Genomic DNA, 17439 nt, shown 5'->3' on the forward strand with positions numbered 1-17439 from the left:
AACCAGCCATTACTCTGAGGACCCCACCTAGTTTTTGAGGGGTCCAAGGCCAACGCCATCCTTGATCTTTCCTGGGGAGATGTTAATATTAAACAACACGCCCTAGATATACGGAGGAAGCTGCAGAAGCCAGCTTTGGGCCCTCAAATTTCTCCCCCTCAGCTGCTAAAAACAGCTGTTGGAATCTTTAATGAAAGGGATCAAACTGCAGCAGAGGAGAGAGGCCGCAGAATTAAAGTGAGATATGGAGAAAAGTCCCTACTTTGGCTGCTGACATTTTCGGGGAACCACAGAGGTTTGTGTTTTAGGTGTCATGGAAACTGTGTGAGGAGACTCCCCAGTTCTTGCCCTGAGTTCGACCAAGAGGGGCACTGGAGGAGAGACTGCCCACAGGGGACAAGCTGCCCCCCAGTGCCCTGCCTTCCAGCAGGAGTTTGGGGCTTGGTCAAGCTCCGCCTTCCTCCACTACGAGGGGTGGAACCCTGGCTATCCCCAGAAGTAAGGATTTCTTCATTCTGGTATCATTTACTGCTCCCCCCATAGAATGGGGATTGCAGGAGAATTTAAGAATTATTTGGAGACCTTTCCGCTGCCTTGCCAGTTTGGTGACTTGGTATTTAAACACTCATTTCTTATTATTCCCTCCTATTCTGTTCCCTTATTGGGGCAGAATTTAATGGTAAAAATGGGGACCCAATTTTCTCTTCTCAGACCTCCAAGTGACCTTTTTGTGCTTCTTTCAAGACCCTCCCCTATTCCCTCTGAAATCTGGGAGAAAATAGATTCCTCTATTTGGGCCACTCCAGCCTTAGTCAGGATTGAGAAATTTCTTAAGCACAAACTTTTAGCTAAAGAGTTAAGCAATTTGAACCCAATTAATTGCATTCTTATCTTGATCCAAAGTCCCAAAAGGCAAGACTGGGTGATTCCAGAGTCATGGACTATTTCTCAAAAGAACTGGACTCAGTTTCCCTAGAATGGCTCTCGTGCCTTAGAAAAGAAGTCTCAAAACTTACCCTATGGCACCAGAGCTTTTTAGAAGCCAAAGGGCATCAGTGGCTGCTGATGGGGGGCTGACCAGATATGAGGCTCTCCTTCTAGACACCCCGACCTGATTCTCAACCCTGCCACTCTGCTCCCCGAAAACAGTCGGGTGACATCATTCATAATCATGAGGATGCTTTAGATTCTCTCTACTCCAGCGGACCTGACTTGAGGGACATCCCTCTTGACAATGCAGATGGTGAATGGTTTACAGATAGGTCGAGCTTTCTTGCAAATGTTGAAAGACAGGCAGGATAGTCTGTGGTGACTCTCAATGACATCCTACCAGGGGGTCCTCAAACTACGGTCCTTGGGCCAGATGCAGCAGCTGAGGACGTTTATCCCCCTCACCCAGGGCTATGAAATTTCTTTATTTAAAGGCCCACAAAACAAAGTTTTTGTTTTTACTATAGTCCAGCCCTCCAACAGTCTGAGGGACAGTGAATTGACCCCCTATTTAAAAAGTTTGAGGACCCCTGCTAGAAGCTAAGTCACTGCCCCCTGGGACTTCTGCCCAGAAAGCTGAACTCATTGCCCTGACCAGAGCTTCAGAACTGGGGAAGGGAATGAGAAAGAACATCTATTCGGACTCCAAATATGCTTTTCATATTTTGCATGCTCACGGGGCTATCGGAAAGAAAGAGGGGCTTTTGGTGGCAAGGAACTCTCCTATTAAATATGTAGGAGAAATTCTATAGCTACTACAAGCTGTCCACAGACCCAGAGAGTTTTTAGTCATATTCTGTGAATGACACCAGCAGGGAGATTCACTTTAGGCCAAGGGAAATAGGACTGCAGATCTAGCTGCGGGAGTTGCTGCCCCTTCACCTTTTGATCCCCCAGCTCCCTGATTCTTACGCCCTCCTTAGAGCCCACCAGAACAAACACCCTTAAGCCCACTTTTAGCTGTTAACCCTCCCCCTCTCCAGAAGCCTGTTCAGAGAAGGGGCACATACCCAGGGGAGATTGGGTTCAAGGTGCTTTTGATCTTTGCTGACACTTTTACTAACTAGGTAGAAGCTTTTCCCTGCAGGACTGAGAAGGCTCAGGAGGTATCAAGGCACTTGCTAAAAGAGATCATACCTCGCCTAAGCCTGCCTAGCTCCTTGCAGAGCAACAACAGTCCAGCTTTTATTTCTCAGGCTCCTATTTGGACACACAACATCCCTTAGATGCTGCTGCTTTCTTCTGATCTTGAACTTCCCCTCCTGGCCTGAACCCCCATTGAACATAGGGACAGCTCTACAACCCTTATCAGCTTGAAGCAGTTACAGAAGGTCTCAAATGAATTTGAGGGGACTGCTTGAGTGGGGAATGATGTAAATTGTGTCCCCTTCAACCTTTGGGGGGCCCTGATGTACCCCTTGGGGGGAAGGGTGATCCTGAGTCTCAAACTCTCCCAGCCTCTGGAAGGAACCACAACCATTCACGATAAGTAATCTCATTCAATTGGAAATCTCAGCCTGGGGCATAGTCAACATCCTTTTCAGTGGCTCAAACTCCCAGTTAAGCAATCTCATTCAATTTTGAATTGAATTGAAGCCGCAAGCCTCAGAGGGCTAATAAAAGGTGACTGAACCCCTAAATCTTTGCCAAATTCCAAATCAGAAGTTTGAAAGCTTAGAAAGCTGTCTTCTTGGACTGTTTTCTTAACCTACCTTTGCTAATTCCTAATCAGGAAGGCCCACTGATGAAGATATTTTCTTCTCAGTGTCAACCCATCTCTGCAAAACTATCCTGCCAAGATTCTTTGCCCACTAAGAAAGCTGTTTTCTTAATGCAAATAAATCCCCATTTGCCACAAAATTCGGGTTTGCCAAAGAATTCGCAAAGGATCTGCAACATCGACCAGAGGGGATCTCTTGCCCTTAATTCTCTTACCTCATCAATTTCACCTTATAAAAACCTACTTGATAATTATTTTGCATATATTTTGAATTGATTCTTCCATGTTCTTGTTTTCTTCCACCCAACAGAATTCAAACTCCTTGAGGGCAAATGTTTGTTTTTGTACCCCCTCCCTAGAACCTGGCAATATCTATGGCACATAGTGGTTGCTTAATAAATATTTAACGATTAGAATTGAATTGCTCATCAATTACTATGAATTTACAATGCTGTTCATTTTTTCACTTGCTCTTTTATAGTCACAAAACAAAGTGCGCCCATTCTATCTCTTCTACCTACCTATCTGTTCATTTGTCTATTTATATCTATGTAGCTGCCTATATCTATCACTACCTACCAATCTGTTTATTTATCTCTATCTTTACTAATCTGTTCATTTGTCTTTCTATATTTCTCTCTCCATCCTTCTGTCTGTCTCTCTCCATCTGCTCATTTATTTATTTGTATCTATCTATCTATCTCTACTTACCAATCTATTCATTTGTTTGTCTATCTATATCTATCTATGTAGTGACCTATATCTATCACTACCTATCAGTCTGTTTATTTATTTCTACCTCTATCATCTGTTCATTTGTCTGTCTAGATCAGGATTCTCAAACTTTTGTTTTCAGTATCTTTATCCTATTAAAAATTATTGAGGCTCTCTCTAAAGAGTTTTTGTTTATCTGGATTATATTTATAGACATTTACCATATTGGAAATAAAAACTGTTTTTGAATTTTTAGACCCTCTAAAAGGGTTTCAGAGATCCCCAGGATTCTCTAAACCATGCTTTGAGAACCACTGGTCTAGATAAACCTCTACTAATCTGTTTCTTTATATCTATCATCTCTATCTGAAATATGTTCATTTGTTTTTTGGTCTATATTTCTCCTTGTCTCTGTCCCTCTATCTGTCTCTCTCCATCTGTTCGTTTGTTTATTTGTCTGTAACTCTCTACCTATCTACCTCTACTTACCTATCTGTTCATTTGTTTGTCTGTCTATTTATTTATCTGGAAGGACCTCAGCAGCCTTCCCACCTTCACTAATGGGAGAGGTCACAGGGAGAGGTTCATCAGGGCCAAAGGCAGGCCTACAGTAGTAGCCATAAAACCCCTTTACCTGCTGGTAGGGAGTCGGGATAATAATTGACCACTAATTCCCTAGGCATTTCACCTAGCATAAAGCAGCACTGGCCCCCACACTTTGACCTACCCTCTAAATCCAGATTCTTCTTTGCCTTCCCCTAATGCTGGTCTGGCTCAACTTAGATAAGAAGCCTACACAAATCCACCTGACTTTGCTAGGTTTTGATACTGCCTTCCATTGGGTTCTAGCACACATATCTGTTTCCATTATCAATGATTACCCCTCTTATTGTATTTTCCCTCCATAAAGCTGGCTTGATTTATTTCTCTCCACTATGTTTTGTCTTATCCTCTGCCTGGTTCTTCCTAGCTCTGCACTTTAGAATCCTAAATTTCACCCCAAACTGCATATTAGAATTAGTCTCAGGATGTTTACTGGACTTGGTCCCATATGGGTGTTGCCCAGCCAATGTCAATTTAGCAAAAATACTAGCAAGGGACTACAGACTTCACATTGACCTCTCCAAATATCCCTGCTGCCCCAGAGGGACTTGTCACTCTCCCTCCTCATCCTCAACGCTGTTCCCCAGAAATTTTTCAGAGACTTTGCCCCAGAATGCTAGATGTGGGTGTTTGCTCTAAGACTCTCCCAGTTCTGATTGGTGGTTTCCACAGCAACACAGAAGCATCCCAGAGGTGAATTCCAGGCCTCCCTGACACTGCTAGAGGTCTTCACCTTGGCAGGGTTCACACGGAAACTTCATTTGAGCACTGAATCCACTTATTCTTTATTTCTCTGCTATTCTGTACCTAACACTTTTGCAACCCTTTCCCTGACTCCTCCAAAATGCATCCTGCCCCCATGCCCAATCCCTTGGTTATCATTTCTATCAAGCATTACTACACTGTTGAAACCAACTGCAATTATTGGTTCTTATGATGAATTGAAACATCTTGTTATATTGAGTAAAATGCTGGGATTGGCGCCTGGAGCCTAGAAGATATGGATTGCCTCTGGCATAAGACTCTCAGCAAGTTATTTCATCATAAAGGCTATCAAACAATTCCTTGAGACTTACTTACTAAGTCATAAATGGGTTCTCATGATCTTTTTTCTATCTGTCATGTGAAATACTCTATATTGTAACTAATTAATTAAGCTCAAGATTATTAAGGCTTCAGATCTAGAGAACATCAAATTCAACCACATCATCTTACAAGGGAAAAATGGAGACCCAGAGAGAGAAAATTATTTGCCCAAGATTCCCACACTGGTTATAATTGAGATTCAAACCAAATCCAGTGAGCTTTCAACTATTCTATGTTGCTTAAATTAATAAATATGTAATAGATTTTAAACTCCTTAAGATCCAGGGACTATCTTTTGCCTCTCTCTCTCTCCTGTCTTAGCACAGTATCTGGCACATAGTAAGCATTTGAAAAATGTTTGTTGAAATACATATATATATGCAAATATATATATAATTTACTATAAATATACTAAAAATACTATATATAGAAATATATATACCCACTATATATATATACTATAAATATACATATATATGCTATATATGTAAAAATATACATACATACACAATATATATGTAAATATATATATACAGTGTATATATATAGAAATATATATGTATACACACACACACACACATATAAATATGTAAATATACATACAGATAGTATAGTGTCCCAAAAGCCTTTTGGAATCACTTATTTTTAGATATGACATTAAGGGACTAGATATATGATTTCATCCATGCTGAGAGCTCCCAATGAAGAAATCTCTGCAAATGCATTAGCATTTTTTCAAAAGTGATTTGCCCAGTGTCACACAGCTATACATGTCAGAGGTAAGTTTTGAACACAGGTCTTCTCTGAGGCTTGCTCCTATTCCTTACTCTATGAATTTATGAAAATATATATAAGCTTTATTTTATGAAAAAAACTCAGCTTCTCTTGTAGATACAATGCACTTAGAAGATACTCAAGAAAAGTGAATTGATCAACTAAGACAATTGTTTTCTCTTGTCAGGAATACATCTTCATGTTCTGCAGTTAGTATTCAAATTATTTTTAGCAACAGCCTTTAAAAAAAAAAGTAAAGTTTCATTTGTGAGGTTCATTTCCAAGTTCAGCTGTCTCTTAATTTTGCCAGTGATGCTTCTCTACCATACAAGATCTGTCAATGGTCACAAAATGAGGTTCATTTCCTCATGAGGGCTTCCTACACAAATGATAGATGAGCCTTATAATAAATAATAGATTATTAAAATACAAAAATCTGTTTCCTTGCACATGTAATTGCTTACCTTCATTACTTTAATGCCATAATTTGAATACAACATTTGAGAATTTAATAGTATAGGGGATAGGGCTTGAAACAGTGTTTGTATAGAGAATTTTAAGTGAGGAACTTTCTCTGCCAATATTTATATTTGTGTTGTTGTTGAGTATTTTCAGTTGAGTATGATTCTTTATCACCCCATTTGGGATTTTTTTTAACAATATTGGTGTGATTTACCATTTCCTTTTCCATCTCATTTTACAGTTGAGGAAACTGAAGCAAACAGAGTTAAGTGACTTTCCCAGGATTCTGCAGCTAGTAAATGTTTAAGGCCAAATTTGAACTCAGGAAAAAGGGTCTTCCTGACTCCAGGCCCACTATCTATTCACTGTGCCATCCAGCCGCCCTTCTATGCCTATATGGGTTAACACATTCTTTACAATGCATAGTCTTAAAGGATTGCTTCCCCAGAGCCACATGGCCATTATGCATAAGACTTGAAGTCAGTTTGTCCTGGCTCTGAGATCAGCTTTCCAATATCTATAGGATATTGCCATTCTATTTTATTAGAAGAGTAATTAATAATAATAACAACAATAACACATATAGTGCTTACTAATATTATTTTGTTAGATCCTCACAACAACCTTGGAAGTAATGTACTATTATCATTTCCATTTGACAGTTGAGGAAATTGAGGAAAATAGTTTAAAATGAGTTTGCTAAAGGTCACACAGGAAAATAAGTATCTGAGGCTGGATTTGAACTCAGATTTTTCAGGCTCGGGTCCAAGTGTTCTATCCATTATTCCATCCCGCTTCCTCCAACTATCTTAGCATGAAATTAATTAAAATTTTTATCTTTTAAGTAATTATTATTTCAGATGAACAGTAGAACATAGTGGATATAGAGCTAAACAACCTGATCCCTTTTGCAATGTATACTAGCTACATAATTCTGAGAAATTCACTTAACATTCCAGTGTAATAAAACATTTCCTTATGAGGGCTCCCTACACTGATGACTGATAAGCCTCCTAATAAATAACAGATTATCAAAATACAAAAACCTGTTTCTTTTACATGTGGTTGTTTACCTTTATTACCTTACTGCCATAATTCAGATAGAATCTTTGAAAATATATATAGGTTTTTTTAAAGCTGTTGCTAAAAATGATCTGAATGCTAATTGTAGAACATGGAAATATATTCCTGATAAGAAGGGGAAAAAACCCTTAGTTGAGCAATTCATGTTTTTCAAGTATCTACTAGTACATAGCTCTTCTACGAAATTAGGTTGAGGTTTTTAAAATTTTAATGTAAGAGAGATTCATAGGAAAATTTTCTTCCTGGAAGAAAATATTTTAAGATTTGTCATGTGCTACTTAGAAAGTCATGTGCTACAAAAAATCTATTTGTAATTAATTCCTTATATCATAGATATATACAAATAGACATATAGATTTACATTTAGGCATAAATGTATTCTTAGAATCTAGAGCCAGGTGGTAATTCTCCTGCAGGAGTTAAATTAAAAAGTGCAGGCTCAAATCCTTCCACTGGCTCAAATTACACCCCCCCCCAAAAAAAAAAAAAAAAAAACCAAAAAAACAATGTTCAATTTTATTGAAATCATGTCTATTTTCCTTACAAGGGGCTTTATTATTCCGTGTTCAAGTCTGTGTATCATTAAGAACCTTGAATTCATTGATGTCCAATTAAAATTTTTCCAGCTGCAAATCAAAGGGATAGTTTAATTAGCTCAGTAGGTTTAAAGAGGAGGGTTTTTTGTTTTGTTTTTGTTTTGGGTTTTTTTTAATCCTTTTTTCTGCTGGCATAAATTTAGATACTAAAATGGGGACTGTGTGCTCAGTGTCTTGAGGAAGTTTATTTCTCCCACAGACACAAATGGGTGGGTGCTCACATGATTCCATCCCTTCTCTGAGATGTGCCCTTCATACAGCGAGGGCTGCACTCACCTGAGACCCTCTCCTTCTGGGGAATGCTGTCTGCAATACTCCACTGTATAAGCATCAGCAGCCCGGGGGTTGGCGGAGCTCCAGCGTATGGTGGCAGTGTTCCAACACACTGTGCAGTCCTCAGCCTTAATTATTGGGGTGGAGGGTGCTGCAAATATAGGAATAGGAGTAGGGCTAAGTCAGCAGGAATATGTACACGGGGACAATCACATTCAAATAAAACTGTAAAATGCATATGTTGCCAATCCCCTGACAATACTAAATTGCTTTAATTAGCATATTTTTTCTCATCAGATTTCCTCAAATGCTAATAACTAATATGACTAATATGCTAATCACTAAAATGACTGGTTACAAAACCAATCTCATGGTAGTCCTTTATTTTTTCTCATCCAAGAAGCAAACCCACTCTACCCTCAATCACTCAGTTAACATTTATTGCTAATTGGGTCCATGGTATCTAATTAAGAGCGATGTTCTTAATTATCTGAAAGTATGTTAAATGTTTAAAGTTTGGGAGGAATTTTAAAATATGTGCTGAGTTAACATGTTACAAAGTTTTTACTTAAATCATAATTAGCTTTAAAGTGTTAATAAGTTATAAGCCCTCGTGATGGATTTATGGATTAATTAATGAATTATGGATTAATGGCAGTAGGGGAGAGAGAGAAGTAGATGGAACCTACCTTAACCATCTATATTTCCTGGTTTTCTCTTCAGTCTCCACTCCATCATTCCAACCCCCTTCCCACTACACCTTCCATTCCTAGCTACCAATTTTTTAAAAAATATTTTATTTTATTTTATTTAATAATAACTTTATATTGACAGAATCCATGCCAGGGTAATTTTTTTTACAGCATTAGCCCTTGCACTCACTTCTGTTCCGATTTTTCCCCTCCCTCCTTCCACCCCCTCCCCTAGATGGCAAGCAGTCCTGTATCTGTTAGATATGTTCTAGCTACCAATATTTAAAGGTGCAGCCTCCAAGCTTCTTAGAGACCAACTGAATCTGTAGCTCTGGGAAATACTTTAATGGAGGTCTATGCACTAAATATTTAAATCTGGCAAGTTATTTATATTTGTGGCCAATTGTATTTTCCCAATGTCTGTTGATTTTTCTAATTACAACTGAACTTCCTGTACTGAACATATTCATGAATAAATGTGCTCTTAAATGATATGGACTCTGAGAAATTCCAACATCCTTCATCATCTTTGCCCTTTGAACTCAAAGATTTATTGATTTAACATTTAAAATTTGGAATGATCACGTGGAGGATGAAAATGCAATTGCCCAGACATGTGCTGGAGAGTGGGGAGGAAGGGAGGAGAGGGTGTGTTTGGAAAGGGTGGGTCACAGCTGGTGGAATGAGTCCATCAATTTATCTGCCTTGGGCAAGTGCTGCAGTTGGTGCTTACAGTATTAAGCTGGGCTCAGAATTGAGCAAGGGGAGATCAGGCTGGATTGCAGGAGGGAAAGTAAGCTTTGCTTTTAATGATTCCAAACCACTTGCTATTTCAAATGCTTATCTCCAAATACAGAACTTTTTTTTTTTTTTCCTGATAAAGCCAAAGCAAAAAAGAAATCGTGGAACTATGATGATTTTAGAAGAATTAAAATTACAAAATTCAGAAGGAAATTCTTAAGGAAAGTGGAAAAAACACTTTGGAGTATGCAATATAACTCGTAGATAGAAAATTAAAAATAACATAATTTATAATGTATGTGACTAATAATAATAATAGCTGGGATTTATTTAGGGCTTTAAGTTTTGCAAAGCATCTTATAATTATTATTTCATTTGATCCTCACAGCAACTTTGGGAAGTAGATACTATTATTATGCTTTTTTTTGCAGATGAGAAAACTCAGGAAAACAAGGGTTAACTGACTTGTCCAGAATCATACAACTAATAAGAGTCAGAGGCTAAATTTCAGCTCAGATCTTCCTGATCCCCGATATAGCACTCATCCAGCATCAAATACATCATAAATGCTTTATAAATGTTTATTGATTGATTGAGCAAGCTAGGTGAATTGGTCATGCAGCAAGAATGAGAAATACCAGATGGGCAGGCTAAACTCTCACGCTAAGATACCTTGATATATTAAAAAAAAAAAAAAAAAAAAAGCAAATGTTCTCTTCTGGGCACTGTGGAGATTGAATGTGGATCCCAAAATAATATTTTCACTTTTCGTTATTGTTGTTTGCTTGCTCCCTTTTTTCTCTCTCATTTTCCCCCTTTTGATCTATTTTTTCTTGTTCAGCATGATAAATGTGGAAATATGTTTAGAAGACTTATACATGTTTAACTTGTATTGAACTGTTTACTGTCTAGAGAGGGGGATAAGGGAAAAGGAGGGAGAAAATTTTGGAACAAGAGGTTTTACAAGGGTGAATGTTGAAAATTATCTTTGCATGTATTTTGAAAAATAAAAAAGCTATTATTATTAAAAAGAGGAATTCCATATTTAAAAACTATAAAATATATAAAATACTTGGGACTTTACCTACCAAGTTATACTCAAAAATTAAAAGTATAACTATAAACCACTGTTTACACAAAGACATTTAAACAATTGGAGAAATACTAATTGCTTGTGAGTAAACTGAATCAATATAACAAAAATGATAATATTACATAAATTTATTTCTTTAGGTCCTTTCCAATCAAACTACCAAAGAATTACTTTAACTAACTAAAAAAATAAATAAAAATAATTTACAGAAGCGCAAAAGGCCAAAACTTGTAAGGGGAATAATGAAAAAAAAAAAGTGAATAAAAAGAGTCTAGCACACAAGCTCTCAAACTACACTATAAAACAGTAAGTCTCAAAAAAAATTTAGAACTGATTAAAAAATAGCATGATGTTATTGAGTTTTCCTGCACCTTCCATCTCTTGCTGGAGTTCTGCCCTTAAACACAATGAGTTGCATAGCTGCTCCTGAGCCCCAGCAATAATCTCACATGCTGGTTTAGATAAAGCTAAGGACACTGAACCTGTCTAATGTAAGTTCATTCTACTAGGCTATGATTTGCTCTGCCATTTCAAAGTCTTGAAATCTTATCTTTTGTTAATGTTTCTTTGATGAGGGCACAAGACTTTCTGTAACTTACTTTTTTCATTTCAATGCCAATTCAGTCGCTTCAAATTTCCCACCAACCTCAGACTTGTGTGCCTACAGCAATTCTTGTCCTATTTGCTGAGCTAGTAAAGACAAATACCCTTTGGGACCAATTAACATTTCTCACTCTTTTCAGCCTGTCCATTTCTCTGTGTTCTAAGGTCAACGATTCCTGCCCTGTCTGGCCCCTGTTCTCCAGGAAAGTGATCCTAAAGCTTTTTTCTTAGACTTAAATTCTATAATTTAAAGATATTCTAAAATTTTAAATGTCAGGTAATACCTGGAATGTGTAACTTCACAGTGGAATAAGTATTGAAGTTAAGGTCTGAATTATTCACTGAAAACTTAAATGAAAGGAATATGTATTTTCCTTCCTTCCTGTATAGAACATTTGAATAATAAGTATGCTACAGTCAAAGTGAAGCACAACAGAAGGATATTCTGAAAATAGTACTGATATCAGAAACAGCATGATACATGAACTGGTCTTGGAGTAAAAAAACAAAACAAAACTGGGTTCATATTGGTTTATATTGTCTAGATGATCCTGGGAAAATCATTTTATATCTGTGTCTCAAACAACTTTCTATGACCATAAGTTGTAAAAAAAAAAAAAAAAATGCTAACTTGCATCCATAGAGGGAGTTCTTCACCAGGGGTCTCTACGCCAATAAAATAATGTTAGAATTTTTTTTAATACTATATCATTACCTATGGACTATCCAAAGTCCTTTACTTTAGTGTGCTACATTCTTTCTGTGAAGAATTTTCAGTGTGTAAGTATCTCATCATTAGATGTAGGGCTTAGGGGATATATATAATGTATGATGAAATATATATATTTTAAAAGAAGCATAAGTTTATCAAAATTTTTTAAAAAGAAGCATAGTATTTAGGATTATGGAGATGATGGTCCTGCTGGACTTTTCTTAGGTCAGACCATTTCTGGAGCATATAATTATTATTATTAGTATTTGTAACAATAATAGCGAGCATTTAAATAGCATTTTAAGATTTGCAAAGTGCTTTACAAATATTATCTAATTTTATCCTAACAACCACCCTAGAAGGTAGATGCTATTACTATGCCCATTTTTACAGCAGAGGAAACTGAAGCTGAAACAAGTCAAATGACTTGCCCAAAGTCACAAAGCTAATAAGCCTGAGGTAAGATTTGAACTCAAGTCTTCTGATTCCAGCTCCAATACTCTACTGAGCCACCAAAATGGCCATTTTGTTCAGTTCTAGATTATTCCAAGATCATAAGATTAGCCAGAGAGCTTCAACAGAGTACAGTTAAGATGGTGATGGGTCTTGGAGATCATGACATATGAGGATCAATTGAAAAAATTTAAGAAGTTTGAATTAGATAGAAAAAAATTGGTCATAAGGGAAGAAAAATGATAGTTCTTTTCAATATTTTGACTGGCTACCACATCATAAAAGGGTTAAATTCATTTTGCTTTACCCTAGAGGGCAGAACTAAGGGTTATGAATAAAATTTATATGAGATAATTTTAGATGTGATATAAGGAAAAACTTCCTAAACTATGAGGGCCCTGAAAAATAGAATTAGACTGCTTTGGATGGAACTTCTTTAGAGATATTTAGAGATTAGTAATATGGAGGGGACTCTTATACAAGTATAGCTTGGCTGGAGACTGCATCCAAACAAGATTCTGTAAGATAGCTTTTCAGCTACCCCAATAGGTAAGGAGAAGGGCTAGCAAGTAGGACATGGGAGAGTCAAGGCAAATGCAGGAGGCTGTGATTCATGAGAAGGAAATTACCTGAGTTTTACAGTCCCTGGACTACCTCTGGGAGAAGATCCAGAGGGCTGGAAATGTGATGGAAGCTACAGCTTTCCTCCGGGTATAAAGCCACTGCTTCATTGCTAGGATACAAGTAATCCTTAGCCTCCCACTTAACAAGAAAGCACATTTCAGAAGTCCTAGAGTAGTCTTTTTAAAAAATTCTATCAATGACAACTGATTTATGACACTGATTCACTTTTATAAAGGCAAAAGCGAATTTGATATCTGCTGAAGTTTTACCATCAGCTCCCTCAGAAGAAAGAGAATTTAAAAATTACAAAAATTTATTTCCAGTTGAATTCATTTAGGATCATAAATGTTCCACAGTGAATTAGAGATTTGTCCTCTTACCAGTTCTGAAAATGGCTCTCTCACTTGGCAGGCTACATCCTGTGAAGTTAACGGCCATCACCCATACTTGATAACACCGACCAGGTTCCAGATCTTCAAAAAGGCAATAGCTTTCCTTCACTGTAAGTCGGTATTCTTCCACCAAGTCTGGAAGAAACACAGTGACTCTTAGGTTACCTTACATGTCATTTAAAGGAGTAGCCATCTGAAAGATTTCCGGGTACCTTTTTTTCTTCTTCTAGTTTTGGGGTTGACAAGGTCTTACTATATTCCATCAGGCCTATGATTTTTACCATTCTATCATACATGAATGAAAAAGAAAAGCATTCTGGAAAGGAATGAGTGGGATGTTCATATCACATGTGAAATCTTATCAGGAAAGAATATTCCATTAATCAAGTTTTACACACTATTTTCCACAATTAATTATAATAATTATTTCAATATTAAATGAATTTTAAAATTTCATACTGTTGATATAAACATGCAAATGATTGACAGACTAATTATTTCTTTGATTCCTGCTCCATCTCCATCACCTTTCTCTATATGGAAGTTCTGTCCTGGACTTGCAATCTACCTAGGACTAAATAGAGTTCTCTCAGACACATACAAGTTAAGTGATTTAGCTAGGACGACACAATTATTAAGTGCCAAAGGTGAAATTGAAATCCATGTCTTCCTGACTATAAGCCCACTATATGGACTGCTTCTTTGCCTACTGCTTATATTGACTTAAATAGTAATAGTTTATTTCCCTAAAATTGTTTAAAAAAATAAAATAAACCTAACTAACAATTCAGAAGAGCATCACAAGAGATAAGGATAAGACAGACTTTCCAAATTTATACCAAGGCAGGACAAACTTTCTCTTTCACTTTCAACCAAACAAATTCAGATCTGGTGCATTGGTACTTTAAAGTATCAAACCTGGTTTCCTTTCATCCATTCAGGAATTATTAATTCTTTCAACTAAGGGCATTTGCAATTTATAGAAATGCTTAAGTGATAATGAAATGCTACAAGCTAATCTAACTGACCTTGTTCTCCAACTGTGACATTTCCCTTTTCTGAACAGCATTTAATTTCCTACTTTCTGAATATTAGGAGTAAACATTATTTTATATCATTCTGCAAATCTGCCCCTTTGGACCAACTTGATTATTTTTGCTGAAATTTTTCCCGTCTGACACAATTCATTCACCTTGTTAAATTAACCCACACATTTCAATTACCCATCCTCATTACTCTTAAATGTCAATTCTTCACAACTGCATCAGTTAAGAAACTCAAATTATTCCTTTTTAAAACCAAGCATTTCTATAGCATATAGTATTAGGTATTGGACTTTCCCCTTTTTTATGACTATAAATAGCAATGATTATTGGCAAGCCTACAAGTTGTCAGTTGGTACATTGTTGTTGGTTGAGGGACACCACAAGACCCAGACTATTAAAATATCTCTCTCACAAAATAAATCTCCCATATCTCAATCATGCCCTATGCCTTAAATTCCCTTTAGGGTCATTCATTTCCATTAAGGTATGCCCCTCAAAAAAGAAAGACTCTTGTTAAAATTTAGCTGATACATAAATAATGAAATTTTTTTGGACATGACCACTGCAGGGATTTGTTTTGCTTAACTCTACATATTTGTTTGAAAGATCCCTATTCCTCCACCATCACAGGATGCAAGGAAGAAAGAAGAAAAAAAAGATATAATATTGTTAATTGAAGAATAATTTAATTTAAAACCTATCTTAGTGATGATCAACTCTGATAGACGTGGCTCTTTTTAACAATTAGGTGATTCAGGCCAATTCCAATAGACTTGTGATGGAGAGCCATCTGTACCTAGAGAACTATGGAGGACTAAATATGGATCACAACAATATTTTCACCTTTTTTCTAAATATTTAACTTAGGACCTAAAGTGAACATAACTTCTATAATGATTGTACTAACCAATTAAAGATGCTAGAGCTTCCTTTTTTAATAGAAAAAACAAAAAAAAAATGAAGTAACACAAGAACTAGTCAATCAGGTAGACTTCTTAAGCCCAGGGCTGCTTGACATACCAGTGATCTTTTGTTTGAATATACATAATCAAACAAATAGAAAATATATATTCTATAAGTTATAGACAGTGGGAGGAGTGGATCACTTCCTCTGGCAAGACTTCTTTGATCTACCATCACCAGAAAGTAATCTGCCACAAAAATAATCTCTCCCATCATAAATTTTCTTAAAGTACCTTGCCTTGATCTCTTCTTTGTGCTTACAGAAGTCTGTTTTTTATCATACTTACGTAGACATAATAACCGGTTCTTTCTCAACTTTCCAATAGATTATAAGATCTTTGAGGATGAGGATGAAAATGTTTTTTCAGCTTTGTATCTCCAGAATCTAGTACCATGTCTTGCATCTTGTAGACACAAAAATATTTCTTGAATTGAATTATCTTTGAATTACAGTAAAATATCAAATATGAATAAAAGGGGGAGACTAGAACACTTAGGTTCAAGATCTGCTTCTGCTACTTATTTGCTGTATGATCATAGACAAGTTAATGAATGAACAGTGCCTCAGACAATTCCCTGAGACAGGTAAATAGTAATTGTCATCCTTTCCTGATAAAATCAGAGAATCACTCTCTCCATTCTTGCCATGATGCTTCTTAGGAATGAACTATGTTACAAATAGTATCCTACCATTTGCTTCACTATCTTCTTGAGGGTCTTCCATGCAGTAAACCTGGAAAGACTCAATTACATCCTCTTTCCTCACACTCCAATACACTGTAATCGTTGTACTGGTGGCAGAGTTGGGTTCCTGAGGTTCCAATATGGGGGGCTGTGGTACTGGAAGGAAAATAAAATTGGTCATTACTAGTTTGAAAGCTATCAATCTTCTTTTCATAGTATGACATGTCAAAATGGATTCAATTTCCTGAAATATGAAGACTTGAGCAGAGTATGCTGGGTAACTGTGATTCACTAGAGTGAGCCAATATAGTTTCAACAGTCACAGTGGAGACAAATGAGGCAATTTCAGGCCAAGTAGTTGATCCGTTTGCATTGCCTGCCAGGTATTTCTGGGGTAATGGCTTGTACATGGGCAAAAGATTGAAGAATAGCTGCTATATTTGCCATTTCAATTTTCTCTTTCCAAAATGGCCATACCTATGGTGACTCAGAAACAAAGGAATTAAACTCTTGAAGCACAATTCATTACTCACCTTCCCCTCCCATTTCAACTATCTCAAAAGTATCTGATGCCAGTTTAAAACAGTTAGAGGGATTTCTAGTTTTACTTACTATTGTTTTTCTTATGTGTCTTATTAGAAAAAAAAGAGCTGCTAGTTGTGATTGCATGTTCACTATGAATAGCATATTTAGTGCCACAAAGCCATTTATTTGTTCAATTTACCTGAAAAACTAATGAGATTTAAAAAAAAATTATCATTCGACACAAAAAATGATGAAGAAAAGACAACAACTATGCAGACAAAAAGATAGTATGTTTTGAAATGTACTTGATTGTTATCTTTTTCTGCCCTGCATTATCCTGATGGGAAGCCTTCTGAAATTTTTGTAAAAATGGCAAATTCGATCTCACATCATGGGCAGGAATGAATTCTGTGCCATTTTTCCACTTTGATGAGATCATAGCTACATCAAGATATTGAAGTATATTTATCTGCCTTTGAAGAATCAAATGCTAAATTTTCACTGTGTATGTTTAAGCCTCAGAAATTGGTAATCATTACAAATTAGGGTTTTATTTATTGTTTTACTGATTTTATATACTTAAATTGTTACTAACGTAAATTAAACTTAA

At 36.6% G+C, this 17439-nt stretch overlaps 1 protein-coding gene across 1 annotated transcript in view; it reads right to left on the reverse strand.

The window, feature by feature from the left end:
• Positions 1 to 17439, reverse strand: part of CMYA5 (cardiomyopathy associated 5) — a 107051-nt gene that overhangs the window by 30178 nt on the left and 59434 nt on the right. The window contains exons 7-9 of the mRNA XM_051991766.1: positions 16311 to 16460; positions 13600 to 13746; positions 8305 to 8452 (exon numbers count right to left, since the gene is read on the reverse strand). Coding sequence (XP_051847726.1) covers positions 8305 to 8452; positions 13600 to 13746; positions 16311 to 16460 — 445 coding nt within the window. The remainder of the gene's footprint in view (positions 1 to 8304; positions 8453 to 13599; positions 13747 to 16310; positions 16461 to 17439) is intronic.

This window comes from Antechinus flavipes, chromosome 1 (assembly GCF_016432865.1).
Source record: "Antechinus flavipes isolate AdamAnt ecotype Samford, QLD, Australia chromosome 1, AdamAnt_v2, whole genome shotgun sequence".
In the NCBI taxonomy this organism is placed as follows: Eukaryota; Metazoa; Chordata; class Mammalia; order Dasyuromorphia; family Dasyuridae; genus Antechinus; species Antechinus flavipes.